The sequence below is a fragment of the Malus domestica genome, chromosome 16 (genome assembly GCF_042453785.1).
Source record: "Malus domestica chromosome 16, GDT2T_hap1".
NCBI classification, from domain to species: Eukaryota; Viridiplantae; Streptophyta; class Magnoliopsida; order Rosales; family Rosaceae; genus Malus; species Malus domestica.
The window spans coordinates 5600775-5616940 of NC_091676.1; the positions used below are offsets into that span (position 1 = coordinate 5600775).

General features: G+C 44.6%; 1 protein-coding gene and 1 long non-coding RNA gene across 2 annotated transcripts; one reads left to right on the plus strand and one right to left on the minus strand.

Annotated features, from left to right (window-relative positions):
* Window positions 1-7693: 7693 nt before the first annotated feature.
* Window positions 7694-9050, minus strand: LOC139192927 (uncharacterized). The gene is made up of 5 exons (XR_011577484.1): window positions 8817-9050; window positions 8636-8733; window positions 8455-8552; window positions 8274-8371; window positions 7694-8098 (listed from the first exon to the last, which is right to left on the minus strand). It is a non-coding gene; the product is annotated as an uncharacterized lncRNA (long non-coding RNA).
* A 4741-nt stretch (window positions 9051-13791) lies between these two features.
* On the plus strand, window positions 13792-16166 carry LOC103451896 (glycerol-3-phosphate acyltransferase RAM2-like). Its single transcript, XM_008391335.4, has 2 exons — window positions 13792-14664; window positions 15096-16166. Exons 1-2 carry the CDS (start codon window positions 14053-14055, stop codon window positions 15996-15998), a joined length of 1515 nt encoding a protein of 504 aa, XP_008389557.2. The 5' UTR covers window positions 13792-14052; the 3' UTR covers window positions 15999-16166.

The following is a 16166-nucleotide window of genomic DNA, read 5'->3' on the forward strand; positions in this document are numbered from 1 at the left end:
TTTTTGTTATTTCCAAAAGCATTTCACTTACCTTACCTTAACTGGTAACATATTTAAGTATTATTTTAAACCAACAACAACTCAACTTTTATTATTTTTGTTTAAAAAAAACATAAATGAAACAATAAATTTTGGCATACTGGTGGAAGGAAAATATGGACAATATGCCAAATTGCCAATCATCTGTCATTCATCTGTCATGTTATTGATAGATTAGTAATATGACATGTGTCATTCATATGTCATGTTATTAATCCAATGAATGTAATGTCTCATGAACTGAAAATGTATTTTGTTTGTACCATACTTGACCAATCCCGAAACTACCGAGCACCGGCCAACGCTATACTGTCAAGGACCCAGAAGAGTTCCCCTCCGACCAGGAGGCCAATCACTACTCGACACGTGTCAAGATTAGAAGCCAATCAGAGCGCAGCACGTGTCAACATCAAGAACCAATTATAACATGACACATGTCAATGTGACAAAGCTACAAGTTTTTCTATAAATAGGGGTCATTCCCCCACAATATTTCCTAATGCCATTTTGTGTTAAATCATTCACAAGAACTCACTAAATTGAGAGCTTGATCCTTTGTACTTGTGTAAGCCCTTCACTACTAATAAGAACTCCTCTACTCCGTGGACGTAGCCAATCTGGGTGAACCACGTACATCCTGTGTTTGCTTCTCTGTCTCTATTCATTTACGTACTTATCCTCACTAGTGACCGAAGCAACCAAGCGAAGGTCACAAAACCTGACACTTTCTGTTGTACCAAAGTCTTCGCTGATTTTGTGCATCAACATTTGGCGCCGTCTGTGGGAAACGACACTTATTCCTACTCTCTTCAGCTGTGTCAAGCTGGTTTCTATCATTCGTACACTTTCTTTTGATCAGGCATCCCTCTCCAACATGGGAAGCGAAGGAAGCCACAGCACACAGAATGACACCCCCCTTGCACATAGTGCGAAACAACGAAAGAAGGAAGGAAAACGAGTTCTTCTTCAAGCTAAAGTCGATGAGTTGGAAGCTCAGAACAACAAGATAGCAATGAGGAATGAGGTCCTCCAGGAGCAATATGAGAAGCTCTTCGAGACACTCCACAAAGCTAGGCAAGCTCAGACACGCGAGCTTGTTGCCCCCGTGGGAGAGCTTGTTGCCCCCGTGGAAGTCAACCATCAACTGGGTGCCCTCCAACATGGAGGGTCACATGCATTCGACATAGATATCCCTGATAGGGAACAGATTACCCCTCGACTTGATAATCAACATGAGGCTTCTCTTAACCCAGTTGCTTCGACCCGAACCATGAGAAGTGGAGGGAGACACCTCTTTGCTGAAGGGGCAGAAGGATCGAAAGCCGTCTTTCGCGATTGTCGGGATTTCCTGAAGCAACGTCGAGAGAATTCCATCCATATAAGCTCAAAGATCAATGACCCAAGGATTTCTGAGAGACTCGGTCCCCTGCCACGGCCCAAGCCGGCCACCAATTTGGGGAAGGGGCAACAAGTCCTAGAGAGACATGAGGGTACAGGGGACTCAGAGGTGTTCCGACAGACATACCCTGGAAGCCAGTACAGCGAGTCCAGGGAAAAATCACATGCCCTTGATCAAACCTTCCTAATTCCAATAGGAGATGGAGATTTACGAAAGAAAGCTCCAGTGACACATAACTCCGCTCAGGACCCCCTTGTCCTACAACTTCTTGAGGAAGTAAACAAGTTGAAGGCTGAACGTCAGGCTGAAATACCTGACTGGAACCAACCCAGGCCTGGCCCTCTTACAAGGAGGATCCTCAACACCCCCCTTCAAGCAAAGACAAAGCAAAAGCTTGGCTTGCAACTTTATACTGGAAAAGAGGACCCGATTGAGCACCTTAACCTCTTTGAGTCCACCATGGCATATCGGATGCACACCGACGAAGAGCGATGTCTTCTCTTCCCCTCCACCCTCTCTAGTGGAGCTCTAAATTGGTATTGTCGTCTTACACCTGAGACGGTAGACTCATTTGAGGAATTGAGGAAACTATTTGTTTCCCAACACATTTTCCAAACCGATCGCTTGCACTCTGCAGATGACTTGTACACTATCCGCCAGAAGCCAGACGAGTCATTACGTATGTATGCTGGCCGCTTCAGCCATGAATACTCCCGGTGTGCCGAGGCAGACGACAAGACTGCCCTCAAAGCCTTCACGGCAGGCCTACGTGATTGTTTCTTTAAATACATGATCAATGCCAATACTTGGAAGACTTACTCTGAGGTGATGGCGCAGGCTTATAACCATGCCTCCGCCGAGGCAAAGACATATCAGGAGAAACCCCCTACAACCATCCTTTATCAACAAGTGGGAGGTGGAAGCCAGACTCACCTAAATGAGAAGACCTCGACTTTCCAAACAGCAGTGGCACCTCCCCATGCCTTGCATAATGCTTCACCGAATCAACAGACATATCAATTTCAAGGCAAGAGGAAGGATTTCCATCCTCACCACTCTCCTTTCAGTAAAAAGAGTAAGGGACACTATCCCGATAACCAAGGGTATCGCCACAATAACGCTCGCCCCCAGGCAGTCAATGCAGTGGGTCAAACCCGCGTCAAGATACCCCCTACCCCAAGGTATGAGACATACACGCCCTTGAATGCCACATGCGCGGCCATTTACCCCAGCATAGCTCACCTGATACCAAAGCCAAAGCCGAGGCACCCAGATTACACGCCCCAGAATAACGCGGGCATGTTTTGTTGCTACCATGAGCATAACGGCCATGATAGCGAGAAATGTATCATCCTCCGTGATCGTATTGAAGCTTTGGCACGAGAAGGAAAAATTGATCAATTCCTCCTTCACCCTCAAAGGGATAACCGTAACCAACGCCAGGTGAATGTCATATATTCCATAAGCGGCGGCACACCCATATCTGAATCTTCCAATAGGGCCATGAAAAACAGTGAACGAATTCTGAGGCCTGGTCACCAAGTGTTTCACGTGGAAGACATCAGGGGAGGGAAGTATCAAAAGCCTAACTGGGATCCGATATGTTTCTACCCTGAGGAAGAAAGAGGCATCATCTACCCTCATAACGACCCATTGATCGTGGAGGCTCACATAGCCAACTTTGATGTTCGACGAATCCTCGTAGACACAGGGGCTTCGGTCAATATCATGTTTGCCGAAGCTTTCAGGGCACTCAGTGTAGCTGAACACTTGCTCGATCGCTCGATTTCTCCTCTGATAAGCTTCTCCGGTGATATCGTGCAACCCTTAGGGAGCATACATTTACCCTTTACTATTGGTACAGGCCCTTACACGGCTACCATTACCACTAACTTCCTAGTGGTTGACTGCCCAACGGCATACAATGTCATATTTGGGCGCACAGGCATCAATGATCTCAAGGCTATGGTATCCACGCATATGCTGTTGATGAAATTTCCAACCCCCCATGGCAACGGCTACATCAGAGGAGATCAGCTTAGTGCACGATCATGTTACAACACTTCAGTTAAGCAACAACACTTGCCCGGACCCAAGGAAACCCTGTCTGTACATGACCAAGTCACAAAGACCAGCCTAGATGAAGCGAACTTGGATCTTCCTGATAGCAACAATCAACCCGATGATCCTCGAGATGACTCTTTCACCCAGCAAGCCCAACCTGCTGAAGAGTTGGAGAAGGTACCTATCTCAAGAGATTATCCAGATCGCATGGTGAAGATTGGCACCACATTGTCACCACCCCTTCGGTTAGCATTGATATCTTTTTTGAAAGAGAACACTGAAGTCTTCGCCTGGTCATACGAGGACATGCCAGGCATCTCTCCCGATGTCATCTGTCATCGTTTGAGTATTGACCCCAAGATCAAGCCGGTGAGACAGAAGCGAAGATCTTATGACGCTAAACGATACGAGGCAATGAAAGCAGAAGTTGAAAAACTCAAAGGCATAGGCTTTGTCCGCGAAGTCAATTACCCGACATGGGTAGCAAATGTGGTCCTTGTTAAGAAAAATCCGACCAAAGAAAGTCTTTTGCTTCAAAAGGTCTTGTGGAGAATGTGTGTTGACTACACCGACCTAAACAAAGGGTGTCCGAAAGATAGCTTCCCTCTTCCTCTTATTGACAGACTTATAGAATCTACGGCCGGGTGTGAACTCCTGAGCTTCATGGATGCTTACTCAGGATACAACCAAATCCTCATGAACCCTTCGGATCAAGAACACACAGCCTTCACTACCGACAGAGGACTATACTGCTATAAAGTCATGCCTTTCGGCCTAAAGAATGCAGGAGCGACTTATCAGAGACTAGTCAACTCAATGTTCGCCGAGCAGATTGGGAAGAGCATGGAAGTTTACGTTGATGATATGTTAGTCAAGAGCAAACATGCTGACCAACACATCACCAACCTATCTGAAACTTTCACTATTTTGAAGAGGTATCGAATGAGGTTAAACCCCAACAAATGTGCCTTCGGCGTAGGCTCTGGCAAATTCTTAGGTTTCATGATTAGCCAACGAGGCATTGAAGCTAATCCCGAGAAGATCAAAGCAATCCTCGACATGAAGGAACCGGTAACTTCAAAGGACATCCAGAGCCTTACTGGCAAGGTGGCAGCCTTAACCAGGTTCATTTCTAATGCCACAGACAAATGTGCTCCCTTTTTTAAAGCACTTAAGGGAAGTAGGAAGTACATTACATGGACTGATGAATGTGCCGAGGCATTCAAAAACCTCAAGGAGTACATGAGTAAAGCCCCTCTACTCTCCAAGCCCGAGGTAGGAGACATTCTCATTATCTACCTATCGGTATCAGCTTCAGCCGTAAGTTCCGTTCTCATTCGAAAGGATGGGAATATTGAGCGACCTGTCTACTACGCTAGCAAAGCCTTACAAGATGCGGAGACACGGTACTCTAACATTGAGAAATTGGCTCTGGCATTGGTCATGTCTGCTCGAAAACTCCGCCCTTACTTCCAAGCGCACTCCATCATCGTGCTTACCAATTATCCTCTTCGACAGATACTCCAAAGTCCTGACACTTCAGGGCGAATGATCAAATGGGCAATAGCGTTGGGTGAGTTTGACATCTCCTACCAACCAAAGCCAGCTGAGAAGGGCCAAGCAGTGGCAGACTTCATTGCTGACTTCACATATCCGGTTGACATTGCTTCTACACCTGAAGCAGTGGTTTCATTACCCCCGGAAGCTCAGAAGATAGAACCAACAACCCCAGCATGGAGTCTGTATGTTGATGGCTCATCCAACCAACAGGGCTGTGGAGCGGGACTAGTCTTGACTACACCCGACAAAGTAGCAATGGAGTATGCTCTTCGTTTCAAATTCAAGGCATCAAATAATGAGGCCGAGTATGAAGCCCTTCTAGCAGGATTACGTTTGGCCAAACACCTCGGGGTTAAACAAATTGATATTTTCAGTGACTCCCAATTGGTGGTCAACCAGGTTACCAACAACTTTGATGCTAAGGACAGCTCCATGGCAGCATATCTTGCGCAAACACAACTTTTGCTCAAGCACTTCCACTACCAGATCACCCAAGTTCCTCGAGCGGCAAACAGTCATGTAGACGCCCTGGCTCGCCTCGCCTCGGCTGTGGAAGACAAGATTGGAAGAAAAATTCATGTCGAACTGTTGGCAACACCAAGCACCATGGCCGCAGAAGTATGCAACTTACAACAGGGGGATAGTTGGATCACCCCGATCTATAATTTCCTTGCTCATGGCACCCTCCCAAATGATAAAGTCCAGGCTAAGCAAATTCGATACAAGTCTACCCGCTACCTGATCATCAATGATCAACTCTATAAGCGAGGTTTTAGCCTGCCATACTTAAGGTGTCTTACGTCTGCCGAGGCGGAAATCGTCCTTCGGGAAATACATGAGGGAGTCTGTGGAGATCATGCTGGATCTCGGTCCCTAGCACACAAGACTTTTCGCCAAGGATATTACTGGCCAACACTCCACCAGGATGCCATCAAAGTATCCCGCTCATGTGACAAATGTCAACGATATGCGGCTATTCCTCATTCCCCTCCAGAGCCTCTTACTCCTATGATCAGCCCTTGGCCCTTCGCCCAGTGGGGACTTGATTTGATCGGCCCAATGCCGGCAGGGAAGGGTAAAGTCTGTTACGCAGTCGTTGCAGTGGACTACTTCACAAAGTGGGCCGAAGTAGAACCCTTGGCAACCATTACTGAGGCAAAGATAGAAGACTTCGTGTGGAAGAACATCCTTTGTAGATTCGGCATTCCCAATGCGATAGTCACTGACAATGGGCGACAGTTCGACAACAAGAAGTTCAGGTTGTTCTGCTCTAAGTTCAACATCAACTTATGCTTTGCCTCTCCAGCTCATCCCCAGTCTAATGGACAAGTTGAGGCCATCAACAAAATAATCAAGCGCACTTTGAAAACCAGCTTGGACAAAGCTAAAGGCTGTTGGCCAGAATTTGTACCCCAAGTTCTTTGGTCATATCGCACTTCATATCGGACTTCAACAGGAGAAACTCCATTCTCACTTGCCTTTGGCACAGAGGCGGTTGTCCCTGTTGAGCTCGAGCAAGCAACATTCCGAGTCCAGAACTACATTCAAAGTGAAAATGACAAACAACTCACCCTCAACTTGGATTTAGTCGAGGAACACAGAAACCAAGCTCACTTGAGGAATGTCGCCTACAAGCAGCGCATCTCCAACTATTATGACTCTAGGGTCAAGCCTCGTTCTTTCAAAATAGGAGACTGGGTCTTAAAGAAAAGATTACTCTGCGACAGAGTCCCGAGTGAAGGCACACTTAGTCCAAACTGGGATGGACCGTATGAAGTCATTGGCATCAGTCGCCCTGGCTCTTACACACTTAGAAGCTCCGATGGCAAGACCCTTGGCCATCCATGGAACGCTGATCACTTGAAGTACTACTACAAATAGACTCACGATGTACAAGTGTTGAGCTATAGCCGTTTGGCATCCTATGTAATGAAGGCCATTTGGCAATGAATTCAATAAAGAGGTAATTTAGCCAACTCAGCCCTCACTCTTTTACATTCATAGCAAGCGATGCCGGAACCCTTCTCAATCAGAAAGCAATCCGTCTTCCACAGTCACTACAAAACAAGCAAATGAAGACCGTGTCAAGCGCCAAAAAAAAAAAAAAAAAAAAAAAAAAAAAAAAAAACAGCTTCATCCAAAAAGCTTCACCCGAAAAGCTTCACCTCCAAAGCTTCACCTAAAAAGCTTCACCCGAAAAGCTTCACCTCCAAAGCTTCACCCACAAAGCTTCACCTAAAAAGCTTCACCCACAAAGCTTCACCTAAAAAGCTTCACCCGAAAAGCTTCACTTAAAAAAGCTTCACCTACAAAGCTTCACTTAAAAAAGCTTCACCTACAAAGCTTCACCTAAAAAGCTTCACCCGAAAAGCTTCACTTAAAAAAGCTTCACCTACAAAGCTTCACTTAAAAAAGCTTCACCTACAAAGCTTCACCTAACAAGCTTCACCCGAAAAGCTTCACCTCCAAAGCTTCACCCACAAAGCTTCAACACCAAAGCTTCACCTACAAAGCTTCAACACAAAACCTTGCTCCAAATAAACAAATTTTGTTCACAAAACCCAAGATGCCCTTGAACTTGTACAAAAACACTTGGGTAAACATAAACATTTTTTGTTTTACACCCACAAGGGCCCAAAATTTTCCTTCTTATTTATTCACTTATATATGTTCTCAAACATATTATAATAGATCCAACAACAAGCCAAAGTCCCAAATTTCATAATGGACAAAAGTACAAGCAATTCATCAATAATGAAGGTGCTACAAAAATTGGAATCTGCCCCAAAATAGAAATCCAACCCAGGAGACTTTTTCTCTCTCTCCCTCTTCCGCCTCCTTTCATCTATCAAATTTCTGCAACCTCTGCTCTTCTCCAATGGAGCTGAATTTTGGACACCCTATAGTTCTTGAGCATATGAACAACTTTCAAGAAGGAACCATTTCTGTTTGAGCGACGGAAATTAAAGTGTTGAAGCTCCAAACATGATAGTCGGCTTCTTGCAGATTTCGAAGCTGTTGTGATGTTTCGAAGATCTGGAAATATTTAACCGTTAGTTCATCCTGAATTTTTGATATGTTATGAAAGAGTCGATGAGGAACAACTTCAATGAAGAAAACATACCGATCTGAACAAGAGAAAATGGAGTTTCGAAGCTCACAACAAATCTGACGGGTTGACAGACAAATAATAACCAGTCATTCATCATACCTGAATTTCTTGAGTTATACAGCTCCGAGGGATCTCAAATTTGGATATGTTGTAGTTCACAAGCTGAGGAACAACTTCAATGAAGAAAGCATACCGATCTGAACAAGAGAAAATGGAGTTTCGAAGCTCACAACAAATCTGACGGGTTGACAGAAAAATAATAACCAGTCATTCATCATACCTGAGTTTCTTGAGTTATACAGCTCCGAGGGATCTCAAATTTGGATATGTTGTAGTTCACAAGCTGAGGAACAACTTCAATGAAGAAAGCATACCGATCTGAACAAGAGAAAATGGAGTTTCGAAGCTCACAACAAATCTGACGGGTTGACAGAAAAATAATAACCAGTCATTCATCATACCTGAGTTTCTTGAGTTATACAGCTCCGAGGGATCTCAAATTTGGATATGTTGTAGTTCACAAGCTGAGGAACAACTTCAATGAAGAAAGCATGCTGATCTGAGCAAGAGAAAATAGAGTTTCAAAGCTCACAACAAATCTGACGGGTTGACAGACAAATGATAAACAGTCACTCATCATACCTGGATTTCTGGAGTTGTACTGCTCCGATGGCTCTCCAATTTGGATATGTTGTAGTTAAGGAATTAACGAACAACTTTCATGAAGACAACTTTGTGATTCGACCTACAGATGATGGTGTTATGTTGAAAAACAATTCCGGTTGTTAGGGGAAATGAAAAACAATTCCACCAAAGAAACATCATTATGATGTTTCATCATTATGGTGTTTTCATCATTATGATGCTTTCATCATTGTGATGCTTCCATCATTGTGATGCTTCCATTATGATGTTAATGCACCAACGGTTACACCTTCTGCAATTCCACTTATTCGGGCCTAGCAACCTTCATAAACAAAATCTATGAAGAAAAAGTCCGGGGCTACCACTTAGAAAACAAAAGAATGAAGTTTTGGTACTTACGACATGGACTATTAGCAAGACACCTCATTCGTCAACTCCCTCGACTAGAGACTTTGGGGACTCCCACCATATGCTACTACGCCTTGGTACTCAAAAGTTCGTGACTACTCAGTGACTTGGATTTTTCAAGTCTCCAACCGAGAAGTTTTCCTCACTCGGGAAATTAAGGGAACACTACCTCAAACTACATGCTTCACTCACAAAGCTTCAACAATACAGGTTTCAACAAAAGCAAAAATTCAAAGAACTTTATGAAGAAGGCTTTGGTGTATTTAACACAATATGTTGAAATGAAGCAAAGCTTATTTATTAATATTTTCGATAAGCCACAAATATGTACATATACATGAGTCAAAATAAACAAACAAAAGGGAGCCTTCACAAAGGTTGCTTAGGGGAAGTCTCAGCAGTCGGTAGAGCCCCAGAAAGAGAAAGCACCGGAGGGTGGTTATCCGGAGCCTCAGTACTTGACAAAACCCCAGAAGGAGGAGGCATTGGAGGTTCATCATTTGAAGCTTCATTACCAGGTACAGCCCCAGAGGACGAAGGCAATAAATGCCTTTGGAACAAACCCACAAACCGCTGATGATCAAGTAAAACCTTACCATCAGATTCCTTCATCTGGTCAAGCTTCCTCTTCATGTTTGTAGCATAGTCATGGGCGAGCCGGTGCAACTGTTTATTCTCATGCTTGAGCCCTCTAATCTCCTGTTTGAGACTCATCACTTCAGCAGCCAATGATTCAACTTGGCGGGTTCTAGCAAATAGGCGTTGGGCCATATTAGACACAGAACCTGCACACTGAACACTAAGAGCCAGAGAGTCCTTAACAGCCAACTCATCAGACCGTTTGGAAAGTAGTCTGTTATCTTTGGGAGTGAGAAGGTTCCTGGCCACCACTGCAGCGGTCATATCATTCTTCATCACAGAATCCCCAACGGTAAGAGGACCAGTAGGGGATATGAAGGATGGGCGCCATATGTTGTCTGGAGAAGGCATGGCTGTCTCTTCTCCAAGGTTCAAGTCAAAACGACGGTCGGAGGGTCCAGACATTTTCAAATGTGTTGAAGAAGGAAGAGGTCAGACAAATCAAGATCTTAGAAGTGCAAGAAATGAGCTTCTACTGGTAGAGATTCAAGTGTGATGTGGAACTTAATGCCAGCCTCTATAAAAATCTGCACTCGACGGAGCTTCAGAAATCGAAGAGGCGTTTGCTTTCTCAAAAGCTGGACTGCTCAGAGACCACGAGGGCCGATCTCAGAAATCGAAGAGGCGTTTGCTTTCTCAAAAGCTGGACTGCTCAGAGACCACGAGGGCCGATCTCAGAAATCGAAGAGGCGTTTGCTTTCTCAAAAGCTGGACTGCTCAGAGACCACGAGGGCCGATCTCAGAAATCGAAGAGGCGTTTGCTTTCTCAAAAGCTGGACTGCTCAGAGACCACGAGGGCCGATCTCAGAAATCGAAGAGGTGTTTGCTTTCTCAAAAGCTGGGCTGCTCAGAGACCACGAGGGCCGATCTCAGAAATCGAAGAAGCACCTGCTTTTTCAGCCTCGTCAGCACCTGTCACATGCACAATCAGCTTTGCGGAAATTACGGGCACTCTGTCGAAGATTTCTGGTGAAGTAGAAAGCACGTGAATCTTACTGATCAATCACCGCTCTCCATATGCACCATCAACTCCTCGGGTACCACATATAACTTTGTCAAAGATTTCTGACAAAGTTTAGGCACGAGAATTTCGAAGTTCCAGCTACCCTACTATTACCCATAAGGGTAAAGGAACAGCACCACTGCTTGACAACTGGAAAGTCCTTATGTGTGTCGACCTCCGTGTTTTGCGGCAAGACAGGTTGGCAAGAACGTCCAACCTTTACTCACATTCGAGAAAAGACTCCCAACATAATTACTTTCTCAAAAACCGGAGTAGCACCGCTTTCCGAATCTCGAGAGTCAGATCCTCGACGGGATTGCTTGTTCGAAAACCGAAGAGGCACAACTCTCAGAACTTCGAGAGCCAGATTTCCTTAGATAAAGCTTGTCTGTAATCTCCACACGTAATATCAGCTTTCCAGATACCACATACCACTTTTTCAAAGTGCTCTGACAAAATTAAAACACGTGAAGCTGGCAGCTCCCCCTACATTGCTGTGACCAAGAAGGGTAAAGGAATAGCATTACTACTTGTTATTGGGAAATCCCTATATACATTGACCTCCCTCCTCAACGGACAGGCAAACCTGCAAAAATGCTCAACCCTTTCTCGCATTCGAAAAGGCACCCTCAACATAACCTCTCGAAATACTCAGCTTTATTTCCCCCCGATAATACCTCAGCAAATAAGCCACACCAAGAACAAGAGTATCTCATATCATCAGGGTCGAAAGCAAGAGTATCCCATATCATGCTTTCTCCCTGTCTTTGTCTTTGTCCTTGTCCACACCTGCAGGACAAGGAGAAAGAGAGCAGTCAGTCGGAACCTGAAATCAAACCTCCAATTTGGAACTGACTGCCTGGAGCCTTTGCCTGGTTGCTTACTTAGCATTGCTCTCGAGTACTCATCCTCAACTGCTGTCAAGGTCACGAATTCCACCGGCAAATACCTCATGACAGTTGATCAGATATTGGCTCTTTACACTGAAGCTGCCAAGCGTGGATGAGTCACTATGAAGGAATGTTCTGAAGGACCATTTAAATGCAAAGGTTGCACACCACTTCTGCCATGCAAAAGATTGAAGCAGAAGGTTCAACGGTGAGCTGAAACAGATCACTACAGCACGACACCTTTCCATACCACATTCATTATTCCGTCAACAGCAAAAGTATCCCATATCATCAAGGTCGAACGTACTCTAGATTTGATGGACTTGTTTTGACCCTCAAATTTTTGAGTCGGCCTTATACTCTGAAGGGCACCAGAACACCCTCCAGCACAGTTCAAGAATAAGCCTGTGGAAAGTTACTTCTTCAAAAGCAAAAGTATCTCATATCATCTCTTATCCATTTGCTTCTCCTTATCCTGGCAGTTGAATGAGAGACAAGGAGAATGAGAACAATCAACCGGAAGCCGACGTCAAACCTCTGATCCTGGGTTGCTTACTTGGAAGTTTGACTGCTTACCTTGTCTGTCACCTCTTTCGGCAGATCTCCTAGCTCGGCGACTTGGGGGACTCCTACTATAGGGTTTGTATCACACTTGACTAAGCCCGAAACTACAACTAAGCTTCAAGTGAAATTGATACATTACCTTGTGCGTCAACATCAGCTAAATACACCATTCCCGGATGGAGGAAAGGTACTTCCAGAGAAGGGCAGATGAAGATCAGACCACACTTCGGTACTTAGAAGTTTCGTGATTACTCAAGGGATTGGATCTTGCAAGTCCCCAACCGAGGAGTTTCCCTCACTCGGGAACTTAGGGGAGCACTGTTTGTACCATACTTGACCAATCCCGAAACTACCGAGCACCGGCCAACGCTATACTGTCAAGGACCCAGAAGAGTTCCCCTCCGACCAGGAGGCCAATCACTACTCGACACGTGTCAAGATTAGAAGCCAATCAGAGCGCAGCACGTGTCAACATCAAGAACCAATTATAACATGACACATGTCAATGTGACAAAGCTACAAGTTTTTCTATAAATAGGGGTCATTCCCCCACAATATTTCCTAATGCCATTTTGTGTTAAATCATTCACAAGAACTCACTAAATTGAGAGCTTGATCCTTTGTACTTGTGTAAGCCCTTCACTACTAATAAGAACTCCTCTACTCCGTGGACGTAGCCAATCTGGGTGAACCACGTACATCCTGTGTTTGCTTCTCTGTCTCTATTCATTTACGTACTTATCCTCACTAGTGACCGAAGCAACCAAGCGAAGGTCACAAAACCTGACACTTTCTGTTGTACCAAAGTCTTCGCTGATTTTGTGCATCAACATATTTCTTATAGCCTTCCTTATCAGTTCATGAGACATTACATTCATTGGATTAATAACATGACATATGAATGACATGTGTCCTATTACTAATCTAACGTATATAATTAATTAATTTTTGCTTACTCAACATGTATTATTCATGGAATATAGCGGGATGGCTTAGAGCTGATAGATTAGTAATAGGACACGTGTCATTCATCTGTCATGTTATTAATCCAATGATTGTAATGTCTCATGAACTGAAAATGTATTTTTTATAGTCTTCCTTATTAGCTCATGAGACATTACATTCATTGGATTAATAACTTGACAGATGAATGACACATGTCATATCACTAATTTATCAGCTCTAAGCCATCCCGCTGTATTGCATGAATAATACATGTTGAGTAAGCAAAAAATAATTAATTATATACGTTAACAGTTATCTGGTAAGGAAAGTCGCACTCAGCTTTTATCATATGCATCTGTAAAATGCTCAACTACACACAAACGAACGAGTGGCGGTGGAAACAAATAACGACAAGCAAATTGCCGCGCACGCAATTGCTGCTACTCCAAAAACAAGGGTCTCCTACCCTTGGATCTTCCATAAATAACTAAGTTGCCTCTCATCAATGCCACCTTTTCCTCATTGTTGTAATCAATTAATTAGACCCTAATCCATATTTGTCACACACCCTGGCATTAAATTGTATGTTTCTCTATATATACCTAGCATGCACAACTTCTATTTCAAAAAAAAAAAAAAAAAAATCAGCTAGAGAGTACTATAGTTTTCTAGATGTTAAACCCGAGTTCAAATTCTCTTTCCTCTATTGTATCATCAAAGTTTTAGTGTGCCAATATTTACTATCTCTAGTTTACTTTGTAACAACAACAAAAGTTGTTACAATATGACTACGACGACCTTCCCGACGGTTGATCAATGCACATCGGATGGACGGGAAAAGCACACAGTGGTCGCCGATATGGACGGGACTTTGCTTAGAGGCCGGAGCTCTTTCCCCTACTTTGCTCTCATTGCTTTTGAGGTTGGTGGGATACTAAGGCTCCTGTTCTTGATCTTGGTTACACCACTAGCCGGACTCCTCTACTACTTTGTCTCGGAATCAGCCGGAATCCAAGTTCTCATCTTTGCAACGTTTGCCGGGGTTAGGGTTTCGGAGATCGAGTCCGTGGCCAGAGCCGTGCTGCCTAAGTTTTACTCGAGTGATTTGCACCCGGAGTCTTGGCGCGTGATCTCTGCATGCGAAAAGAGATGTATTCTTACTGCAAATCCGAGGATCATGGTGGAGCCGTTTTTGAAGGATTTTCTTGGATTCGACACCGTTTTGGGGACGGAAGTGGCCACTTATAAGGGTAAGGCTACAGGGTTTGTTTCCCCACCTGGTGTGCTTGTGGGAAAGAACAAGGCAGATGCTCTTAAGAAGGCTTTTGGAGATGTCCTGCCAGAGATTGGGCTTGGTGATAGACACACTGACATTCCTTTCATGAAACTGTGCAAGGTTCGACAATTTTCTTGCTATTCGTTTTTAGTTTTATTTTGTTTAATTTTAATCCTTAATCCATTCGATTTAGAGGAATTCTTGTGTCCGAAGTCTGTACAAGGCACCAAAACACAAGAAGTGTCAGTAGGAATATGTTATGAAAATTGTAATAAGGGTAAATACTACATGCCATAAGACATTTCTACAATTACTTTTTGTTTTATTTTAATTAGTGTCATTAGGGTAATGTTAGGAGACCAAATTTGAAGACTAATTTGCAAACTAAATGACGTGTCACCAATAAGAATAAGCACATTTATCGACGTGTAAGTAATAAATCAATCATTAACTTCTATGTCCTTTAGATTTCACAATTTTAGTCTCTCTAGCATTGTTTGTGTCATTAACTAAATTTACTTGAAACATGTAAATGTGAAAAATTGTTGCAGGAGGGTTACATGGTGCCAGCCAAACCAAAAGTGGAAGCAGTAACAAACGACAAGCTACCAAAGCCCATAATCTTCCACGACGGCCGCCTTGTTCAAAAGCCAACACCTCTCATGGCGCTCCTCACCCTCCTCTGGCTCCCCATCGGCTTCTTCCTCGCCTGCCTCCGTATTGCCGCCGGGGCGCTCCTCCCCATGCCGCTCGTCTATTACGCCTTCTGGGCCCTCGGCGTCCGTGTCACCGTCAAGGGCACCCCACCACCTGCCCTCAAAAAATCCACCAGCCACACCGGCGTCCTCTTCATCTGCTCCCACCGCACCCTCCTCGACCCCATCTTCCTCTCCACAGCCCTCGGCCGCCCCATCCCCGCCGTCACCTACTCCGTCTCTCGCCTCTCCGAGTTCATCTCCCCAATCAAGACCGTCCGCCTCAACCGCGATCGGGCCCTCGACGCAGCCATGATCAAGAAGCTTCTAGAAGAGGGTGACCTGGCAATCTGCCCGGAAGGCACCACGTGTCGAGAGCCCTTCCTCTTGAGATTCTCGGCGCTTTTCGCCGAGCTGACGGACGAACTGGTCCCGGTGGCGATGGTGAACAAGATGAGCATGTTTCACGGGACCACCGCACGTGGGTGGAAAGGGATGGACCCCTTCTACTTCTTCATGAACCCGAGCCCCGCGTACGAGGTGACGTTTTTGAACAAGCTGCCAGCTAAGCTGACGTATGGGGGCGGAAAGTCGAGCCATGAGGTGGCGAATTATATACAGAGGGTTATAGCGGCCAGCCTTTCGTATGAATGCACCGGGTTCACCAGGAAGGATAAGTACCGGGCTCTTGCCGGAAATGATGGGACGGTGACGACTGAGAAGCCGTTGCTCAAGCCCAATAAAATCATGGGATGCTAGCTTTATATTTGGGAATTATTTTTCAAAAGAAAAATTAGTATTTGATCTCTAGGTTCTAATGTTCATTGATTAAGATCTTATCAATTTTTATATTTGGGTAAAAGATTGTTTACTACCCTCATGTTTCATGGTTTTCAACATTTAGTACATCAAGTTTTTTTCGTCTCA

Excerpts from the sequence above, each read along its gene's own strand:
- LOC103451896 (XM_008391335.4), top strand. The coding sequence starts at position 14,053 with ATGACTACGACGACCTTCCCGACGGTTGATCAATGCACATCGGATGGA. Across the intron at positions 14,665-15,095 it reads CTTTCATGAAACTGTGCAAG|GAGGGTTACATGGTGCCAGC; the intron begins GTTCGACAATTT and ends AAATTGTTGCAG.